Raw genomic sequence first — 19,531 nt, 5'->3', positions numbered from 1 at the left:
ATGAATCTGGATTCACAGATTCTCACCCGGAACTGGATTTCAGTGCAGTCAGGAGCTTCATGTTCCCTCCAGCTAGAGAAAGCCAGCAGCACACTAAGCAGTCAGTCCTCTCTGCATGAACTTGTGCACATGCCTCCAGAACTCTGCCTTTCACAGCACCCCTGAGTTTCTGCCTGACAGCCCAGATTCCCCTCCCCCGCCCAACCCTCCGTAAGAGCCTGAGTTCCAAGGGGCTCACCCAGAACTTGGGTTCAGTGGAGTCAGAACTGGTGTTCAATGTAGTTGGGAGCTTCCAACTCCCTCCCACTAGAGAAAGCTAGCGGTAACCTCAGCAGTCAGTCCTCTTTGTGTGCAACTGGCATGCATGCTTCCAGACCCCTATTTTCCATGGCTCCCGAGTCTCCGTGTGCCTTTCTTTCTACATTGACACTACAGACTCCCCCCATATGAGCCTGAGTCCACAGGGTCATGCCTGGATATGGGGTTCAGTGCAGTCAGAACTGAGGTTCAGTGCAATTGGGAGCTTCCTTCTCGCTCCCGCCAGAGAAAGCCAGACAAGCACTCAGCCACCCTTCCTCTCCGAGTGCATGTCTCTGTACCTCAGCCCTTTGCAGCTCCTCTGATTCTCCATGAGCTTTTCTCTTTTCTTCTAGTTGTAGAATTTCCACTCAGCCAGCTTTCCTGTGGTTCTGGATGATGTCCGTTCTGAGTTTTAGTTGTAGTTTTGAAATTGTTGTGCTAGGAAGCAGTTTAGGTGCTTATCTATGCTGCTATCTTGGTTTCTCTCCAAAAAAATGTTTTCTTGATCTAGAATTGGCTTTAGATCATTCTAATAGGCTCTGAAATGCCTTGAATGTTAGTTTTATACTGCAGGTACATAGAACCCTTTGTCAAATACACTTATAACCAATGGTTATTAATTATAATATTACTAGATGCCCAGTGCACGAAATTTGTGAACGGGGGGGGGGGGGCACCCTCTCCAACCTAGGACTCCTCAAGGGATGTCCAACTGCCTGTTTAGTCCCATTGTCAGACATCCCTCTCACAATCCAGGACTGCTAGCTCCCAACTGCTTGCCTGATTGGCACCAACCGCTTCTGCCTGCCAGCCTGATCACCCCTAACCACTCCCCTACAGCAGCCTGTTTGCCCCTAACTGCCCTCCCCTGCAGGCCTGGTCCCCCCAACAGCTCTCCACTGCACGCCTGGTGCCCCCCAACTGCCCTTCCATCAGGCCAGGTCACCCCCAGCTTCCCTCCTCTACTGGCCTGGTAACCCCTAACTGCTCTACACTGCAGGCCTGGGTCCCTCTCAACTGCCCATCCCTGCATACCTGGTCACCCCCAACTTTTCTCTCCTGCTGGCCATCTTGTGGTGGCCATTTTGTGTCCACATGGGGGCAGGATCTTTGACCAAATGGGGGCAGCCACCTTGTGTGTTGGAGTCATGGTATTTTACATTAAATCTGCATATTACTCTTTTATTAGATAGGATAGAGGCTTGGTGCATGGGTGGGGGCCGGCTGGTTTGCCCTGATAGATGTCCAAGATCAGGGTGGGGGTTCCCTTGGAGAGTAGGGTGGCCTGGGTGAGGGGCCTGTGGTGGTTTGCAGGCTGGCTATGCCCCCTGGTGACCCAAGTGGTGGCCCTGGTATCTGGAGTTTATTTATCTTCTACAATTGAAACTCTGTAGCCTGAAGTGGAGCCAAGCTTCCTGCTTGCTCCGTAGGTGCAGCCATTTCTGTTGGGGTTTATGTATCCTCTATCATTGAAACTTTGTAGCCTTTAGTGGAGGCCTAGGCCAGCAAGGGCAGGCAGAAAGTTTGGCTTCCTCTATTGCCTGGGAAACTCAAGCCTCCCTCCTGATCTCTGTGGCTGTAGGCATCTTCGTTGAGTTTATTTGCATATTCACTCCCGATTGGCGTGTGGGAGTGGCTTGTGGATGTGGCATGTGGGTGTAGTAGAGTGATGGTTAATTTGCACATTACTCTTTTATTAGACAGGATAATATATTGGGTTTTATAGAAAGGACAACATTTCATGTCATCTGCATTATAATAAAATCCATAAACATGTCATTTTAAATTTCGTCTTGTCATTTGGAAACAGTAACTGTTTTGTTATAATGTATTTGGAAAATATTACATCTTTTGAAGTGTCCATGGATAGGACCAGCAAGGAAAAATCTGACCATCTTAAAGTTAGTGTATTTTTCTCCCTCTGAAATTTGGCTATACTTAATAAATGAATCATGGCAATGCATTTCTTTGCATAAATTCAATAAAACCAGTTTCTAATGGTGATTTTATTGGCCAAAAACTTTGAGTGGAGTGCCATGTTTTAAAGAGTTCTGTCTGGACTCTTAAGACTTGAAGCCAATAAGAGTGCCATGACAAAAGCCTGGTATCTTGCTTGATAGCCCTGAAAATGAATGATGCTGAAGCATCAGGCCCATACCCTGCTGTTGCTGGCAGTTGGTGAGAGTGGAAGGGGAGCAACAAGGGTGCCTCTGTGTTCCTGCAAAATCCCCAGGCACTCTAGGCCACGACAAGTAAAAACCTTCTGAGATGGGCCTTGAAGCCTAAGGCTTGGGCCTGGGTGGAGCACTGCAGGTGAGTAATTCACCTAAACCAGCAGATACTGCTGGTAGGCCTGACAGCAGCTGGATGACTTTGCTTCCTGGCTCTACGGGGCACATTGTGACTAGTCATGAAATTCCAACAAAGGTGGTCAGTTACCATTCTTTTGTTTATGCAAACAATCAAATCAAATTGAATGCAATAGATAAATTGGTCTTAATTTGGCTCTTAATAAACATAACTCTGATTTTTAAGGAGGAAAATTCTATTTCAATAGGGGTTATTAGAATTGTTTTCTTTCCCTTCCACCAGACCATTTGTTGTAACTCTTGCTGTTCTAATTGCTCAATAATACTAAATTTTATAATAGTTTGTCTCTGCCAGGTCACAAGCCCACCTTCTTCCATGCCCAGCCTTCACTGTCTCTCTGACAGACAAGAATATCTTGGCTCTAAAAGAAAACTGCATCCCTCTTCAGCATGGAAGTAGCCAGAGAAACCTATTGACACCCACTTTCCCTGACAGAATTCAGAGCCAGGATACTTGAGGGGATGTGTTAGGCAGTTAGACAGACATGAGCAGAGCAAGGATGATGGGATAACTGGAGAAGAAATGGATGGAACCCTGAGATGTGTTTCTTACCACTCCAACTGATCTGAAACTGGGAATGAAGAAACTTATGTAGACTCACTCTCCCTTCTTCTAAGAAAGCCAACAGGTTTTAGAACAGCTAATAGAGATAGAATCAGTAAGCCCTGAAGCCCCAGATGCTACTCCAGACCAGATTTCTGGATTGCCATTACAATCCCTTGGGTGATGTAGATGAAAAAGACTTGAACTGCTGAACATCCTACTCCCTAGCTTTGAGTCTTCTATTGAATCCTCAAGGCTGAAAATCTGCTTGAGAATAAAGGGGGGAATGATGAAGAAAATAGAACATTGGAGTGGGGGGTTGTTCCTAGCAGTCTGACTCTGTATTCCCTAATGCACATTCCTGTTAGCCTATAGTCTAGTCACTGCCCTTTCCTTAATTGTCTGGTCTTGCAAGACCTGTTTGTCTAAACACTCCCATTTTACAGAGGCCGCATAAGCCATGAACAATACACAACCCCTAGAGGGGGGTATCAGCGCTGGTACCAGACCAGGCCTTTAGGTGTGGTCTCACGGCCCCCATCCCAACACACAGGACTTTTTGCAAAGCCTGTGAAAGTTCTAGAAGTATGAGCCATATTTGGGGTACAAAGAAACCTAAGGGTATAAAGAGAAAGCTTCCTCCATATTGTTTTGCTCAAGATTTGGAAATAGGTTTCCCTGAGTCATGGTACTAGTACATCTGGAAACAAATGGGTTTTTTTTTCCTGTAATCTTTGGTACTCCTGTGTATTTTCCAGTCGCCTAGTAAATTTTGTAACATTATCAACTCTGCCACTTAATAGGTGGCTGATAAATACAGGTGAAGGCAAAAGTAGGTTTCTAGTTCTTCACATAAAAGACAGGCAGTTTATAATTATTACAATACTTTCATTAACCCAAAAGAATGTCACAATGGTAAAGTGCACTTAGGTACAATCTCATAAATGCTCAAATTACTAGCCTTCATTTTTTTACACATTCTTGTAGTCTACTGGCTATACTCTGTGTTTCATGTACACACAAATGTAAACCTACTTTTGCCCACCTCTGTATTTATTAAGCACCTACTATGTGTGGCAGATACTACATAAGAAAGTACACCTCATTTAGCTGCTCTGCGCCTCTGTAAAAGGAGGTCAATCACACTTATTTTACAGAGAATTGGAACAAGATAATGTCTATAAAAGCTAGCTTGAAAAAGATCAGCCTCATAAAAATGCACATAGACAGAATTTGAATATTATTCCAGGGAGTTCATGAACTCCTTTAAAGCCCATCCATGAACTGTCTTGGTTGTAAATAATACTTGCCTCAGAAAATTAATATGCTGCCTGATAGACGCAATGGTCTTTAGTTTTTCTTGTCATGCTGAGTTCCATATCTATACCCATGGTACGCAAAGACCCATCATCCAGTTCTAGACTGAACCACTTGTTAGAAGGTTAAAGCCAGGAGATGGGACTAAGCAGCACCAAAAAATCTGGAAATGAGCACTTTCCCACATCCAGAAAGCAAAGAAGTGGAATAGAAGAAAGGATTACTGAAAGACTGCTCAATGCCAATAAGAAGTAATATATATATCCCAGGAAGATTAAAGAAGGTTAATACATTAAAAGCTGGAATAGATTGCCTATAAAATTTGTTCCAGAAGAAACATCTAGAATTTTGGCTACATTTTCTCTTTGCAATTATTAATTATTTTCACTAATGTGAGAAGCATTTAGTATGTGCCCACAATGTACAAGACATTGGACTTCATGCTAGAGATATAGACATAAACAAAATAAAACCATAGTCCAGCCTAAACCAGCTAAGGCAGACATGGAAAATCAGCCCACACATAGCAAAGTGATCAATTTTTTCTCAGGTTTCATTGTAGCAGCTTTTATGGACAAAGTAACCAAAACTATGGGGCTCTGAACCACTGTTGAAAGACAGAGTACAAAGTGGTTATGTCAGAGATTGTTAGAAGTTCAATACAAATCCATTTACTTTTCTTATTGGAAAACAACTAGTGCACATTTTCTAGCCTAGCTTGGAGCTAAGTGTAGCCATATGATTGAATTCTTAGCAATACAATATGAGAGGAAGTGACCAATGATATTTCTAGTCTAAGGTTTTTAAGAAGTGAATATACAACTTCCATGCTATTTTCCCACTTCAATAGGTGAATGCAGATGATAAGGCCCTGGGAGAGAGCAGAGTCATAAAATGGTCATATATTAGGCCCCTGAATCACCATATTAGAAGAGTCACCAGCCAACTAATGAAACCAAAATTATACTGGTCTTTGGATGAAAACCTTGTGCTGTATTTGAGACATTAAATATTTTAGGGTATTTTGTTACAACATCTAGCTTTACACTAAGAGCCCTAGTATGGAAAATTTTAGGCCTAAATTTTCCATAGTTCTTTACAGTCTTATGTCCTCAGCTACAACCAATAGAGAAGATTCTATACATGCAGTCATACCCTACTCATATTCCGGACAAACCCAGGAAGCAGAGAATATTTGGAGCACCTCTGCTAGCAAGATGGTCATCTGAACATTTACTGGGTAGGCATGTACTTCACCTCTGCCATATCTCCCTAGCTGGTTACCATCAAAAGTTCAAGATTTGAATGTGTCCTATCACCCAATAATTTAAGTTTCACAAATCTTTTATGTTCAAGGAGGAGTCAAGATTTTAAACTGAACCCTATTACCCTGTTTAGTTTCTGTCCAACCCAAATATTCAGGCTGCTTTGTTAAATAAACCACCCAAGTATTCTTTGAACATAATTGATGGGATTGGGAAATCATTTTTATGTAAATAGAAAATGTTAGTTATTTTAGAGAACAGATTGGTTTTATCACTTGCACTTGATTTGATGGACTTAACATCTCCAGAAGGAAATTTTTTCAGCCACACCCAATTACCCTAAAAGGTAGAGAATGGTAATGAGACTTAGTTGCTTTAGAACTGTACAGCAAATGTCCCTTCCACATGAAGGGTTTATAGTTAGACCATCAATCTAAACAGGCTTTATTCTTCCTCTCTCATCCTCTGCCCATAGACATTCTGTATTCTGAGCTAAAAATGAGGTTATACAGAGAAATTAAAAATTCCAATTAAGCCCAGCCAGTGTTGCTTAGTGGATGAGCATCATTGATGTTTCTATCTTTCTCTCCCTCTTACTTCTTCTCTGAAATCAATAAAAATATATTTTTAAAAATTAAAAGAGATGAAATTTATTTTTTAAACTCCAATTAACTAGATCACATGTGTCAAACACAAGGCCCGCGGGCCAAATCCAGCCCGCCAGGCCTTGCAATGTGGCCCGCACCGCGCTGTCATCACTGCACTCCGCTGTCAGTTTATGACATTGTCAGTTTATGACTGTTCAGTAAACCATTTGGCCCGCGATTTAAGCTGGATTTTAGATTTTGGCCCCTTCTCTGATTGAGTTCGACACCCCTAAACTAGATAGAAAAACAATTGAAGGTATTCAGAACTCCAGAAAGGAATAATACCACTCTCTGTAACAACTCAAGTGACTGCAGAAAGTGCTAGGTCATTTCACTTATTTATAGTGATGAAGCACCAGGTTCCCTGTGATAAATGGTGATAGTTGGTGGTTGCAATTCTCACTGCTGTGAGGCATCTGTAGTGGGAGACATAGTGCAGCAAATGTTTCCTGCATTTACCTTCATCCATTTTTTCTTGTGAGACAGGCCATTTTGATGGCTTCTTATGCTTTAATCATAAGCCAATTAGCTTAAATATAGATTAAACACTTTTATTGGGATGCACAATGTATTACCATAGTAATATAAGCAACTTAGACTCTTTTACAAGTCTATTTCTGAATTTTTAAGTATAAAAAAAGCAATTTGTAAGGTTACTGTCAAGTAAAAATCAACAATTATTTTATTGTCTACACTCTAACACTGGCAACTGATAATTTTCTTCTACATGCATAGCCTCAAGAATTCATCAGCCATTAAACTCTATTTAGTTTCTGTCCAACCAAAATTTTTTTAAAAAGCAATACAAATATAGATTCTTCTCCATAATAATAATAATGCCTTATATTTGCACAGTGCTTGCTACTCTTCAAAGTGCTTTCACATCTATTATCTATAGCCTGGAGATTCCATTTCAGGTTGTACCAATTTTTCATTAGGTAGAGATAATAAAGGAGAATATGAGAGTGCAACCATTCTCTTATTTAGGAATATCCAGCTGTGGTACTGCACCTGGGGACCTGCCAGAGGCAAAGGCTAAATATAATAATAGGAGCTGCAGGCATCTGAGTTTCCCACCCACACTTTGTGTTAGAAGACATCTTCTAGACAAGGAACTCAAAACTCTTTAACTATGGAATGGCTCTTAGAAGCCTTCAGCAGCTGAACAAAATTGTACCAGTTGGCTCAGTACCCATAGAGTTCAGAAAGGTAATCCAGGATCAGTGCCTGGCAGCAGCCAGTCAAAACACCAAAGGCAGCCTTCCTGCTCTTGTGCTTAGCAATTCTCCAAGTGTGACTCCGTGCAGCTGTATCATGGTCACCTGGGAACTAGATAGAAAGGCCATTCTCAAGCTTCCCCCGCCCCCCACACACACATACACACTTACTTAATCATAGAAGTCATGAGCTTGAAGTTTTAGCATTCTGAGGACTTAAGCCTTTAGAGGGGTCAAAGCTTAAGCTGAAATGAGAATTCATAAAATCAGTCAATGTGTGGGATATGCCAGTGGGCAATAAAGCCTTCCTAGAGCTTTTGCAATAAATTATATTACTCGACTCATGGTCACTCCTAGCCATCATGGCACCTTTGTGCTAATTAGAAAAGGGTGCTTTCCCCTAAGTAAAAATAAAAAATGGTTATTTTTACAGCCTGTGGCAGCCCTGTGATGTTGGGCAGCAGCCACAACTATAAACACACATGGATATACCACACTCTCATTTACTCATACATCTTCCAAACACCAGGAAATACTTTCCACTAGTGGCATGAATACTCTGTATACCATCAAGCCCTGACTGCCAGGGGAGGCCTTTTTGTCAGATTCAGAGTCAGGCTGTAGATATGGGGTTGAGAAGCTAAAACTGTATCTCCAAGAATATTAGGCAGGAGAAAGGAGTAACCTCAAGAAACTCCTGGGGTATAGTCAAGATAGCACATAGCCAGGTGCACATATATTTACTAGTGACTATGTATGTGCATGAGCTGGTATGCTGGTATAAATGTAAATATGAGAAGGTGCCCCTGATACCTCATTCCAAAACTAGGCTAGAAGGCCAGAATCTCTGCCTGCATCTGCAACCCCTCTCATAGAAGTTAGTATATTTCTACAACATGAATAGTACCATCTGATATATGTGCCCTTGTGTAAGGCACAACCTGAACATCAGTACTGACAGCACTGACTCTGCCTATACCCAGTACCAGATGGCTGCTTCCTGAAGTCAATCTTATTATATACACAGTTTAGCCTTCACTCTCACTTATTAGCCTTTACAGGTAGGGAAGCAGAGCTTTTTTTTTTTTCTCTCCTGCCAATTCATTAAATTTGAGAGCTGGAAAGGGTCTTAGATGTCCCTAGGCCAACCCCTTCATATGATAATAAAGAAACTGAATCCCAAAGAGATTAAACGACTTGCCCAAGGTCAGAAAGCTAGGTGGGAACAGAACCAAGTTCTTCCATTTCTCACTTTGTTGTTCTACTTGGCCTTTCTTTGGTTTAGGGGATTTGTGTGTATTTGTTTTAAGATTTAAATAATCCTCACAAATTTTATAAGATTATTTTTATTGAGTCTGTGTATGTCCCACTTCACAAATAATGAGGAAAAGGAAGGAAATAGTCAGGTTTTATCTTTACTACACATGCACTATTTGTTTTGAGGTGTATTTTTTTTTTCTCTTAAGAGAACGAATAATAAAATACTTCACTCATCATTCACATTTTTTTAATTTAAAAAATATATATATTTTATTGACTTTTTACAAAGAGGAAGAGAGAGGGATAGAGAGTTAGAAACATCGATAAGAAAGAATCAGATCAGCTGCCTCTTGCACACCCCCTACTGGGGATGTGCCTGCAACCAAGGTACATGCCCTTGACCAGAATCGAACCCGGGACCTTTTAGTCCTCAGCCTACGCTCTATCCACTGAGCCAAACCGGTTTAGGCAATCATTCACTTTTTAATTAAAAGGAAGAAATATCAAACTCTATCCACTAAAGTTTTTAGAAATAATTTAACGTCCATTAGTTTTTAACTGAGGCCATGAGAACTAAGAGTCAAGAGAACCAGGTCCTAGACCTGACTCTGCCTCAAATTTAGGGGTAGCCTTAAAACAGCCACTTAAATAGCCTAAGCTCAGTTTCCTCACTGACACAGCTGGATAACTTAGATGATTTATTAGATTCTTTTCAGATTTGATGAGAGAGAGAGAGAGAGAGAGAGGGAGAGAGAGAGAGAGAGAGAGAGAGAGAGAGAGAGAGAGAGAGAGAGAGAGAGAGAGAGAGAGAGAGAGAGAGATGAGAGGAGAGGTGTTTGGGGGGAAAGAGAGGGGAGGAGAGAGAGCTATAAAGAGTATAGAGGAAGGTGGAAAGATGGGAAAAAGGTTCTGGGAAAGGGAGATGAATATGAAGGGTGTGAAGGGAGAGAGGGTGAAATGAGAAAGAAGGAAACAAAGGGAGAGGCCTTGAGAGACAGATGGAGTCAGAGAATAGAGAAGGATGATGATTTCAGTGGGTTCTCTCTGTGTGTGCCAGGGTTGTACTAATGCCTATCTCAATCCTCTATCTTAGATTGTAGCTATTAGAAGCAGGATCACAACATGCTCCCACTGCATCTGCCATTCACAATTCTTTATCCCAAGAAGTCTGCTCATTTGGCTTTCCTTTCACATCTCCAAGAGAATATGAAATAAAGGTTGATTTTTCTGTGAAGTTATGAATGGTATGCATATGTGTCAATCAAAGTGTGAATTTGTGTCAGTGTAGTACAATGTTATGGCATATCCTTAGAGAAGTCTGTCTTTTCCTATTAGATATTTGTTACTTTAGGCATATTTTCTGGAACTTCCAGATCTTTCAATAGTAATTCTCATGAAAATTTTATTTATTTTTAAAATTTCTTTATTGATTAAGGTATTACATATGTGTCCCTATTCCCCCATTACCCCCTACCCCCACATTCATGCCCTTACCCCCAGTTGTCTGTGTACATTGATTAGGCTTATATGCATGCATTAAGTCATTGGTTGATCGATCTCCCTTACCCCCATCATCTCCTACCTTCACTGAGGTTTGACATTCTGATCGATGTTTCTCTGTCTCTGGATATGTTTTTGTTCATCAGTTTATGTTGTTCATTATATTCCATAAATGAGTGAGATCATGTGATATCTTTCTCTGCCTGGATTATTTCACTTATCATAATGCTTTCCAGCTCCACCCATTGTTGTTGCAAATGGTAAGAACTCCTTTTTATGGCAGCGTAATATTCCATTGTGTAGATGTACCAGAGTTTTCTGATCCACTCATCTGCCGAAAAGTACTTAGGCTATTTCCAAATCTTAGCTATGGTGAATTGTGCTGCTATGAACATAGGGGTACATAAATTCTTTCTGATTCGTGGTTCTAGTTTCTTGGGATATATTCTAGAAGTGGGATCACTAGGTCAAATGAGTTCCATTTTTAGTTTTTTGAGGAAACTCCACACTGTTCTCCATAGTGGCTACACCAGTCTGTATTCCAACCAGCAGTGCACAAGAGTTCCTTTTTCTCCACATCCTCACTAGCACTTGCCATTTGTTGATTTGTTGATGATAGCAATTCTAACAGGTGTGAGATAGTATCTCATTGTTGTTTTGACTTGCATCTCTTGGTTGACTAGTGACTTTGAGCATGTTTTCATATGTCTCTTGGCCTTCTTTCTGTCTTCTTTCAAAAGTACCTATTTGCTTCAGTTGCCCATTTTTTGATTGGGTTGTTTATCTTCCTTTTGTTAAGTTGTATGAGTTCCTTGTAAATTATCGAGATTAAACCCTTATCGTTGATATCATTGGCAAATATGTTCTCTCATGCAGTAGACTTTCTTGTTGTTTTGTTGATGGTTTCCTTAGCTACACAAAAACTTTTTATTTTGATGTAGTCTCATTTGTTCATTTTCTCTTTACCTTCCATTGCCCTAGAAGCAGTATCAGTGAAGAAGTTCTTTTGGCATATGTGTGAGATTCTGCTGCCTGTGGATTCCTCTAGTATTTTTAGGTTTCCCCATCTCATGTTTAAGTCCTTTATCCATTTTGAGTTTATTTTTGTGTACAGTGTAAGTTGGTGGTCTGGTTTTATTTATTTTTTTTTTTTGCATGTATCTGTCCAATTTTACCAACACTATCTATTGAAGAGGTTGTCTTGACTCCATTGTATGTTCATGCCTCCTTTGTCAACTATTAATTGAGCATAGTGGTTTGGGTCATTTTCTGGATTTCTATTCTATTCCATTGATCTATATGTCTGTTCTTGTGCCAGTACCATTCTGTTTTGAGAACAGTGGCTTTGTAATACAGCTTGATATCTGGTATTGTGATCCCACCTACTTTGTTCTTCTTTCTCAGGATTGCCACAGCTATTTGGGGTCTTTTTTATTCCAGATAAATTTTTGGAAAGTTCATTCTAGGTCTTTGAAATATGTCATTGGTATTTTAATAGGAAGTGTATTGGATGTATAGATTGCTTTGGGTAGTATGGACATTTTGATGATGTCGATTCTACCAATTCATGAACACAGTATGTTTTCCTATCTGTTTATGTCTTCATCTATCTCTTTTTTTCAGTGTCCTGTAGTTTTCTAAGTACAGGTCTTTTACCTCCTTAGTTAAGTTTATTCCTAGTTATCTTAATTTTTTTGGTGCAATGGTAAATGGGATTGTTTCTTTAATCTTTCTTTCTGTAAGTTTATTATTGGTGTATATAATTGCCATAGATTTATTAGCATTAATTGTGTACCCTGCTACCTTGCCGAATTCATTTATTAAGTGTAACAATTTTTTGATGGAGTCTTACGGGTTTTCTAGGTACAGTATCATGTCATTTGCAAATAAGGACAGTTTTACTTCTTTTCCAATTTGAATGCCTTTTATTTCTTCTTGTTGTCTTATTGCAATGGCTAGTACTTCCAGCATTATGTCTAACAGGAGTGATGAGAGTGGGCATCCCCGTCTTGTTCTTATTCTTAGAGGAAAAGGTTTTAGTTTTTGCGCATTGAATATGATGTTGGCTGTGGGTTTGTCATATATGACTTTTGTTATGTTTAGGTATGATCCTTCTATTCTCACCTTGCTAAGAGTTTTTATCAATAAAAGGTGTTGGATTTTTTTCAAATGCTTTTTCTGCATCAATTGATATGACTATGTGATTTTTATATCTCAATTTGTTTATGTGATGTATCATGTTTATTGATTTGCGAATATTGTATCATCCTTGCATCCCTGGGATAAATCCTACTTGGTCATGGTGTGTGATCTTTCTGATGTACTGCTGGATCTTATTTGATAGAATTTTGTTGAGGATTTTGGCATTTATGTTCATGGGGGATATTGGCCTGTAATTCTCTTCCATTGTGTTGTCTTTATCTGGTTTTGGTATTAGGTGATGTTGGCTTCATATTATAGAATGAACTTGGAAGTGTTCCTTCCTCTTGAATTTTCTGAAAGAGTCTGAGCAGGATAGGTTTTATTTAAAATGTTATTTATTTAAACAGAAATTAGACAATAAATATTCTTTACAACACTCTTAATAGCCCTAACCAGTTTGGCTCAGTGGATAGAGTATCAGCCTACAGACTGAAAGGTCCCAGGTTTGATTCTGGTCAAGGACATATACCTTGGTTGCAGACACATCCCCAGTAGGAGGTGTGCAGGAGGCAGCTGATCAATGTTTCTTTCTCATCGATGTTTCTACCTCTCTATACCTCTTCCTTCCTCTCTGTAAAAAAATCATTAAAATATATATATTTTTAAAAAGCTCCTAATAGAGGACAATTTCAGATGAAATACTGGACCTCATTGTTTAATCTTTTGATTCAATTAACTTAAGCTCTCTCCCAGAGTCCAACTCAGCCCTAGCTAGGCAGTTTTCTAGTTCCAGCTATCTTTCTTTGCACCCCATCATCAGCTTAATACTGAGTTCAGTGTGTGGTATTATTCTCACTAACACACTCCTTTGGGCAGGTGAAGGCCCCTTTTGGCCTATATAGTTTAGAAATACTCATCTGACTGACCAACAGTCATTATGGGAACTAACTGAACTTTCTGCCTCCTTCCCAAACGAGGACATATGTGACATATTATTAAAAGCCAGTTACATATAGATGTTTATTTTTTCCCTTCTCAATTCTACACTATAACCTTCCAACTCCACCCAATAAAACATACATAATTCAACACATAGGTTCTTCCATAGAATCAGAAAATCATAGCATATATGTGCCAGAAGAGGCCTTAAAGATCTATTTGTCTAGCAATTCTCAACCATGGCTGCACATATAGGGGAAATGGTTAAGCCCATCCCATATCAAATGAATAAAATATATTTTATTGATTTCAGAGAGGGAAGGAGAGGAGCAGAGCGATAGAAACATCAATGATGAAAGAAAATCATTGACTGGCTGCTTCCTGCATACACCCCACTGAGGATTGAGCCTGTAGCCTGGACATGTGCCCTTGAACAGAATGGAATTTGGGACCCATCAGTCCTCAGGCTGACGCTTTATCCACTGAGCCAAACCAGCTAGCAGTCATCTGGAGATTTTAATGAGCAACCAAGATAAATAATTTAGTTCAAACCCTCATTTTGCAGATGGAAAACCAAGAGACTGGCTTAGGTAAGTGAGATTTACTTTGGAATATTGGAGGTGTTAATACATGTATAAAACTATTAGCCCATTCCATTGACATTCAAAAGCTATATGATCATCTTGTCTGTAGTTTTTGAAAGAGTAGAACTGTCAATTCCCCAATACCTCAAGTTTATACTTTAAGCAAGTTGAATTAAGAACAAGGAATGATCCAGAGGTTTACTGCCACAAATTTAACTCAAAGCATTCAGTTACTCTGAGCAAATACATACTATGCCAATTTTGGTGTTTTAGGACCCTGTCAATAATTTATCCAATGGAAGAAAGCATTCACTTTGAAAACCCAATGTGGTAGACAATTAAAAAACCCATTCTGTCCTGTTTTGGGCTTTCTTTGTAGTTACTATTGAAATTTAGAATGTTTGATGCTTTTGGGAGTACCTTCAAACAAAACAAGGAAACCACACTGGGAAGGCCTCACTTAGGAGGGAAAGAAAGGCACTTTAGTTTCCCTTTTACCCCCTGCTTAATTCTTCCTGCTGAGAAGAAACAGTTCATCTCTCCAACTGATGCAAGATTTGTTCTGGTTGCCAAATTCCAGTATCTTAGAACAAGGGGTAGCCTCTTAAAGCTTGAAAGACAGAAACTTAAGTGAAATAAAAAATATTTATATTTTACACAGAAGATAGTAACCCATTACTCCAAGAGTCAGTACAGGCTAAAAAATAAATACATGAATACTTTAAAAATAAATAAATGAATAATCTTTAGAATTATGATTTCAATAATATCAGAGGATAGCATGTATAGGAAGAACAACTAGCATTTGAGGAGAAGGGTTTGTCCTAAACTCTACACAAACATTTATCTGGACATTCCATCACAAGCAGTTGCCTTAGAAAGTCATTTATTTTATCATTATATGTATATCTTCTGTAAGGAGTGATATTGTTCAGTGTTTAGGTCTTACAGGTTGTTTTTTATTACATGCATAGTAAATACATGGATAAGCCAAACTGAGAAAGACAAATATCACTTGATCTCACTTATTTGTGGAATCTAACAAACAAAATGAATTTACAAAAAAAAAATAGGACCCGAAACATGGAGGCATGGAACAGACTGATATACTTCCATGTGGTGGGGGGCTGGGGGATGATAAGAGAGAAACAAAAGAACTAAATATGCATAGTCCATGGACACAAACAATAGGGTGGTGAAGACCTGGGGGAGGGAGGAGGTGGTGGGCGGAGCGGGAAAATGGGAGACATCTGTAATACTGTCAATAATAAAATAAAAATTAAAGGAAAACAATGAAGTTACAAGTAATTTGATTAGTTGCTGAGGACAATCATTGTCAAAAATATCAACCAAACAAGTCCATAATAGAATAAAAGACAAAAAACTGAAAAGTCTTACCAAAAGTGTCAATATTTTTGCCCACATACTAAATCTTAAGTCACTGCCTCATTTTAAAATCCAAGGAGGCAACAGAATACTATAGATAGCTGTTGATATCTTACCTCATAAATCGCTATGTTGGAGTTTTCATAGGTGGCTGGAGTTAGATTCCCTGAAGAAAAGGAAAGCCTTGGGGACCTCTCACTTAGGACCTCCCCTCTGATGTTATCTGGAAGCCTACACTGGCACAACTTTCTGTTTGTGAAAGGTTTAGGGGGAAATTTTATCAACAAAATTCTCATGATTTAGGACAGAGTATTAAGCTATGGTATAGTCTTTTTATTTGTGGGGTTTTTTTTCTTTTTTATTCCAAAGAAGTAACTATGTGAGTCAAACTCTGAAAACATGACATTGATTAATGTTCCATATCCCCCAGCACTTTTTAAAAATAAATTATTATCTGTGTACATATTTTAACATTGCCCCCCCTCCCAACATACCCTCCCTCCCCAGAGTTTTGTGTCCATTGGTTGTACTTATATGCATGTATACAAGACCTTCGGTTGATCTCTTATCTCCCCCAGATCTCCCTACCCTCCCTGCTGTAATTTGACAGTCTGCTTGTTGCTTTACTGTCTTTATATCTATCTTTTGGTTCATCAGTTTATAATGTTCTTTATTATCCATAAATGAGTGAGGTCATGTGGTATTTCTCTTTCATTGACTGGCTTATTTCACTCAGCATGATGTTCTCCAATTCCATCCAGGTTGCTGCAAATGATGAGAATTCCTTCTTTTTTATGGCAGAACTATGGTACATCTACACATTCCATTGTGTAGATGTACCAAAGTTTTCTGATCCAATCATCTGCTGACGGGCACCTAGGCTGTTTCCAAATTCTGGCTATTGTAGATTGTGCTGCTATGAACATAGGGGTGCATATATCCTTTCTGATTGGTGTTTCTAGTTTCTTGGGATATATTCCTAGGAGTGGGATTACTGGGTCAAATGGGAGTTCCATTTTTAGTTTTTTGAGGAAACTCCACACTGTTCTCCACAGTGGTTGCACCAGTCTGCATTCCCACCAGCAGTGCACGAGGGTTCTTTTTTCTCCGCAACCTCCCAACACTTGTTGTTTGTTGATTTGTTGATGTTGGCCATTCTGACAGGTGTGAGATGGTACCGCATTGTTGTTTAGATTTGCATCTCTCGGATAATTAGTGACTTTGAGCATGTTTTCATGTGCCTCTTGGCCTTCCTTCTGTATTATTTTGAAAATATTCTACTTAGGTTCATTGCCCATTTTTTAATTGGATCATTCATCTTCCTTTAATTTAGTTGTATAAGCTGTCTATAGACATTGGAGATTAAACCTTTATCAGTGATATTTGCAAATATGTTCTCCCATACAGTGGGCTTTCTTGTTGTATTGTTGATGGTTTCTTTTGCTGTAAAAAAGCTTTTTATTTTGATGTAGTCCCATTTGTTTATTTTCTCTTTAGCTTCCATTGCCCTATGGTCAGTATCAGTGATGAAGTTCTTTTGGCATATGTCTGAGATTTTGCAGCCTGTGGATGCCTCTAGTATTTTTATGGTTTCCCATCTTATGTTTAAGTCCTGTATCCATTTTGAGTTTATTTTTGTGTATGGTGTAAGTTGGTGATCTAGTTTCATTCTTTTGCATGTATCTGTCCAATTTTCCCAACACCACTTATTGAAAAGACTGTCTTGACTCCACTGTATATTCGTGCCTCCTTTGTCAAATATTAATTGACCATAGCGCAGTGGCAGTATTGTAGCCAATGAGGTGTATCCCCCAGCACTTTTTAAGCCAAGGTTGGTACAATGCTTGAAATCCATATACCACAAAAGAAAGGTAAAAGTTTGTAGATACTTCCATCTCTTAGAGAGGACTAGAATCATAGATTTGGAAGGGCAAAACACACACACACACACACACACACACACACACACACCAAACAAACAAACAAAAAACAACTCATCATAATTTTATTTTAGAGACAAAATGAGAAAATGAGAAAAATCTAGTATTTTGAAATAAACCAATTACCAGAACTAAGACAGAATCTGCTCCTAATATGTTGAAATTCCAACAGCTCAAAATTCAAACAAGATGTAAAACTTGACTCTTCACATAACCCTTACATAAGAGAAAGGCCAGAAAGGAATGTACTTCCCTTTCATTCTTTATTTTTCATATCTCAGCAGGAGCATCTAAATCTGTATATTGAGATATAGATTTATCATACATTTGGGCTTCAGCTTTACTTTCCTCTAAAAACTTCCTTTCCTGACTTGACTTCCACTTCCCTGCTAATTTTATATTCACTAAAATAATTTTATATTCACCAAGAGTTTACACTTTCAGATATTACATTTGCATGGAATTCCTTGCTTGGTTTACTGACTGATTAGACACAGACAGCTGCAAGTTTGTAACTATACAGCAATTGAGAAAAATGCATGCCCCCTTTCTTTTCCCCTCAAAATTCATGATACAAGCTGGCAAATGCCAAAATGTATCTGGAAGCCAAGAGCTATGTTCTCCTAGGGTAATGCCATCCTTTTCTATCTGGAACAAAACAGTTAAAAAAAATTATCTATAAGGCTATTAATCTCTATTGCTATTAATTTTTCTCACTCATATGGAGAAAAGTGGTGATGATTTTTTTTCTCTCATTATGACAAAATATATGCAAAGTGAAAGAAAAGATCTATCATAATAAACAAGATTTTAAAACCCAAGGTATTTGTTCATTTGAAGGTAGCCCTGTTCTTCTATTTATGGTGAACTTGTGAGAACCAGTATGGAACCCAAATGCATTATTTCTCTCAGTAGGAAAGTGAGAAGGCATATATGGAGGCTTTATAGACATTACTTGACCATTGCAAAGCCTATAAAAGAAAAAAATAATTCAGTCCAAAACAGAACTATGTTTATTGTTTTGACACTTTTGAGCCAGACCATCTAGGCAATTGATATGAACTGACATTTTGACATGGATAGAACTAAAGAAGTAAGGATTTTAAAAATAGATTTATTGAAAAATAGATTTATTGCTTTTGATCAAAACTATACTCCATATTGCTACCTTTGGACAATAACTTCTAACTATCTGCTTTTACTATTGATCATCCATTTCTGGATAAAAATATTTTCTCACAGAATTGAATATTTGCTTTTTAGTATTGTGTTATATATTGGGATTACTTTAGCCCTTGCACTTCAGTATTTTCCTTTTCTAATTGAGGTGGGAAATTTCATACAGGCATATTGAGTATGACAAATCCAGACAAATTATATCAACTCAGGGTTATCTCGTGGCTTAAAAAATAGATGCTATCATCAATATATTTTTATGACATGAATGTAGAATGTGTCTCTTAATCAGAGTGATAATTCTGACATTCAACAGTACATTTCCAGGAACATAATATCAACCTTACAACAAGATCTGATGATTTAAACAAGAATAATTTAGGATTGTAATTAAAATTAAATCAAACACCTGAACTTTTCATTTGATTCCAACTGTATTGGCTATTACCCTGTAAATGCATTCTTATCTAGTCAACTAGTTAAATTACACTTTTAAGTGTCACATTTAGGCAAATAATCAGTTTTGTCACAAAGATAATTATCATATCTGATACAAGAGTATAGCAAAAGTAAACAGGATATGGGGACAATATGTGGTATTAGTATCCTCTCCCTACATCCTGCCAACACCATACTAGAATTTGCAAAAACTAAGGCCTTTATTTTGGTCATAGACTGGGTACAGAAAGGCATACTCTCCCATTACTAGCTATATTTTACAAAACTCTTCTTCACATATCTCTTTTTCAAGTTTTGTTTATGCTGTCTTCTCTACCTAGGATGCCTATAGGGCAGATGGGTGATATAAATTGATGAAATTGACTGATTATGACAATAGAGAGTAATGGGAACTGTGTCAAACTGCAAAAAGGTCACCTACTATGTAGAGTTCCAATGAATTGTCACAATGATACCTAAGGTTGCTAGATTGTCCAGCCTTTTAAA

At 38.6% G+C, this 19,531-nt stretch overlaps 1 protein-coding gene and 1 long non-coding RNA gene across 2 annotated transcripts in view; both read right to left on the bottom strand.

Annotated features, from left to right (window-relative positions):
- The window catches only part of LOC311615240, a 974,758-nt gene that overhangs the window by 334,415 nt on the left and 620,812 nt on the right, over positions 1 to 19,531 (bottom strand). The window lies entirely within an intron of this gene.
- The window catches only part of GUCY2F (guanylate cyclase 2F, retinal), a gene marked incomplete at both ends in the record, with an annotated part of 108,828 nt that overhangs the window by 42,049 nt on the left and 47,248 nt on the right, over positions 1 to 19,531 (bottom strand). Inside the window, 1 exon segment of the mRNA XM_084870838.1 lies at positions 15,587 to 15,719. Coding sequence (XP_084726964.1) covers positions 15,587 to 15,719 — 133 coding nt within the window.

The sequence above is a fragment of the Pipistrellus hanaki genome (genome assembly GCF_964339955.1).
Source record: "Pipistrellus hanaki genome assembly, chromosome: X".
Taxonomy (NCBI): Eukaryota; Metazoa; Chordata; class Mammalia; order Chiroptera; family Vespertilionidae; genus Pipistrellus; species Pipistrellus hanaki.
This window is presented reverse-complemented; position numbering and strand designations above follow the sequence as displayed.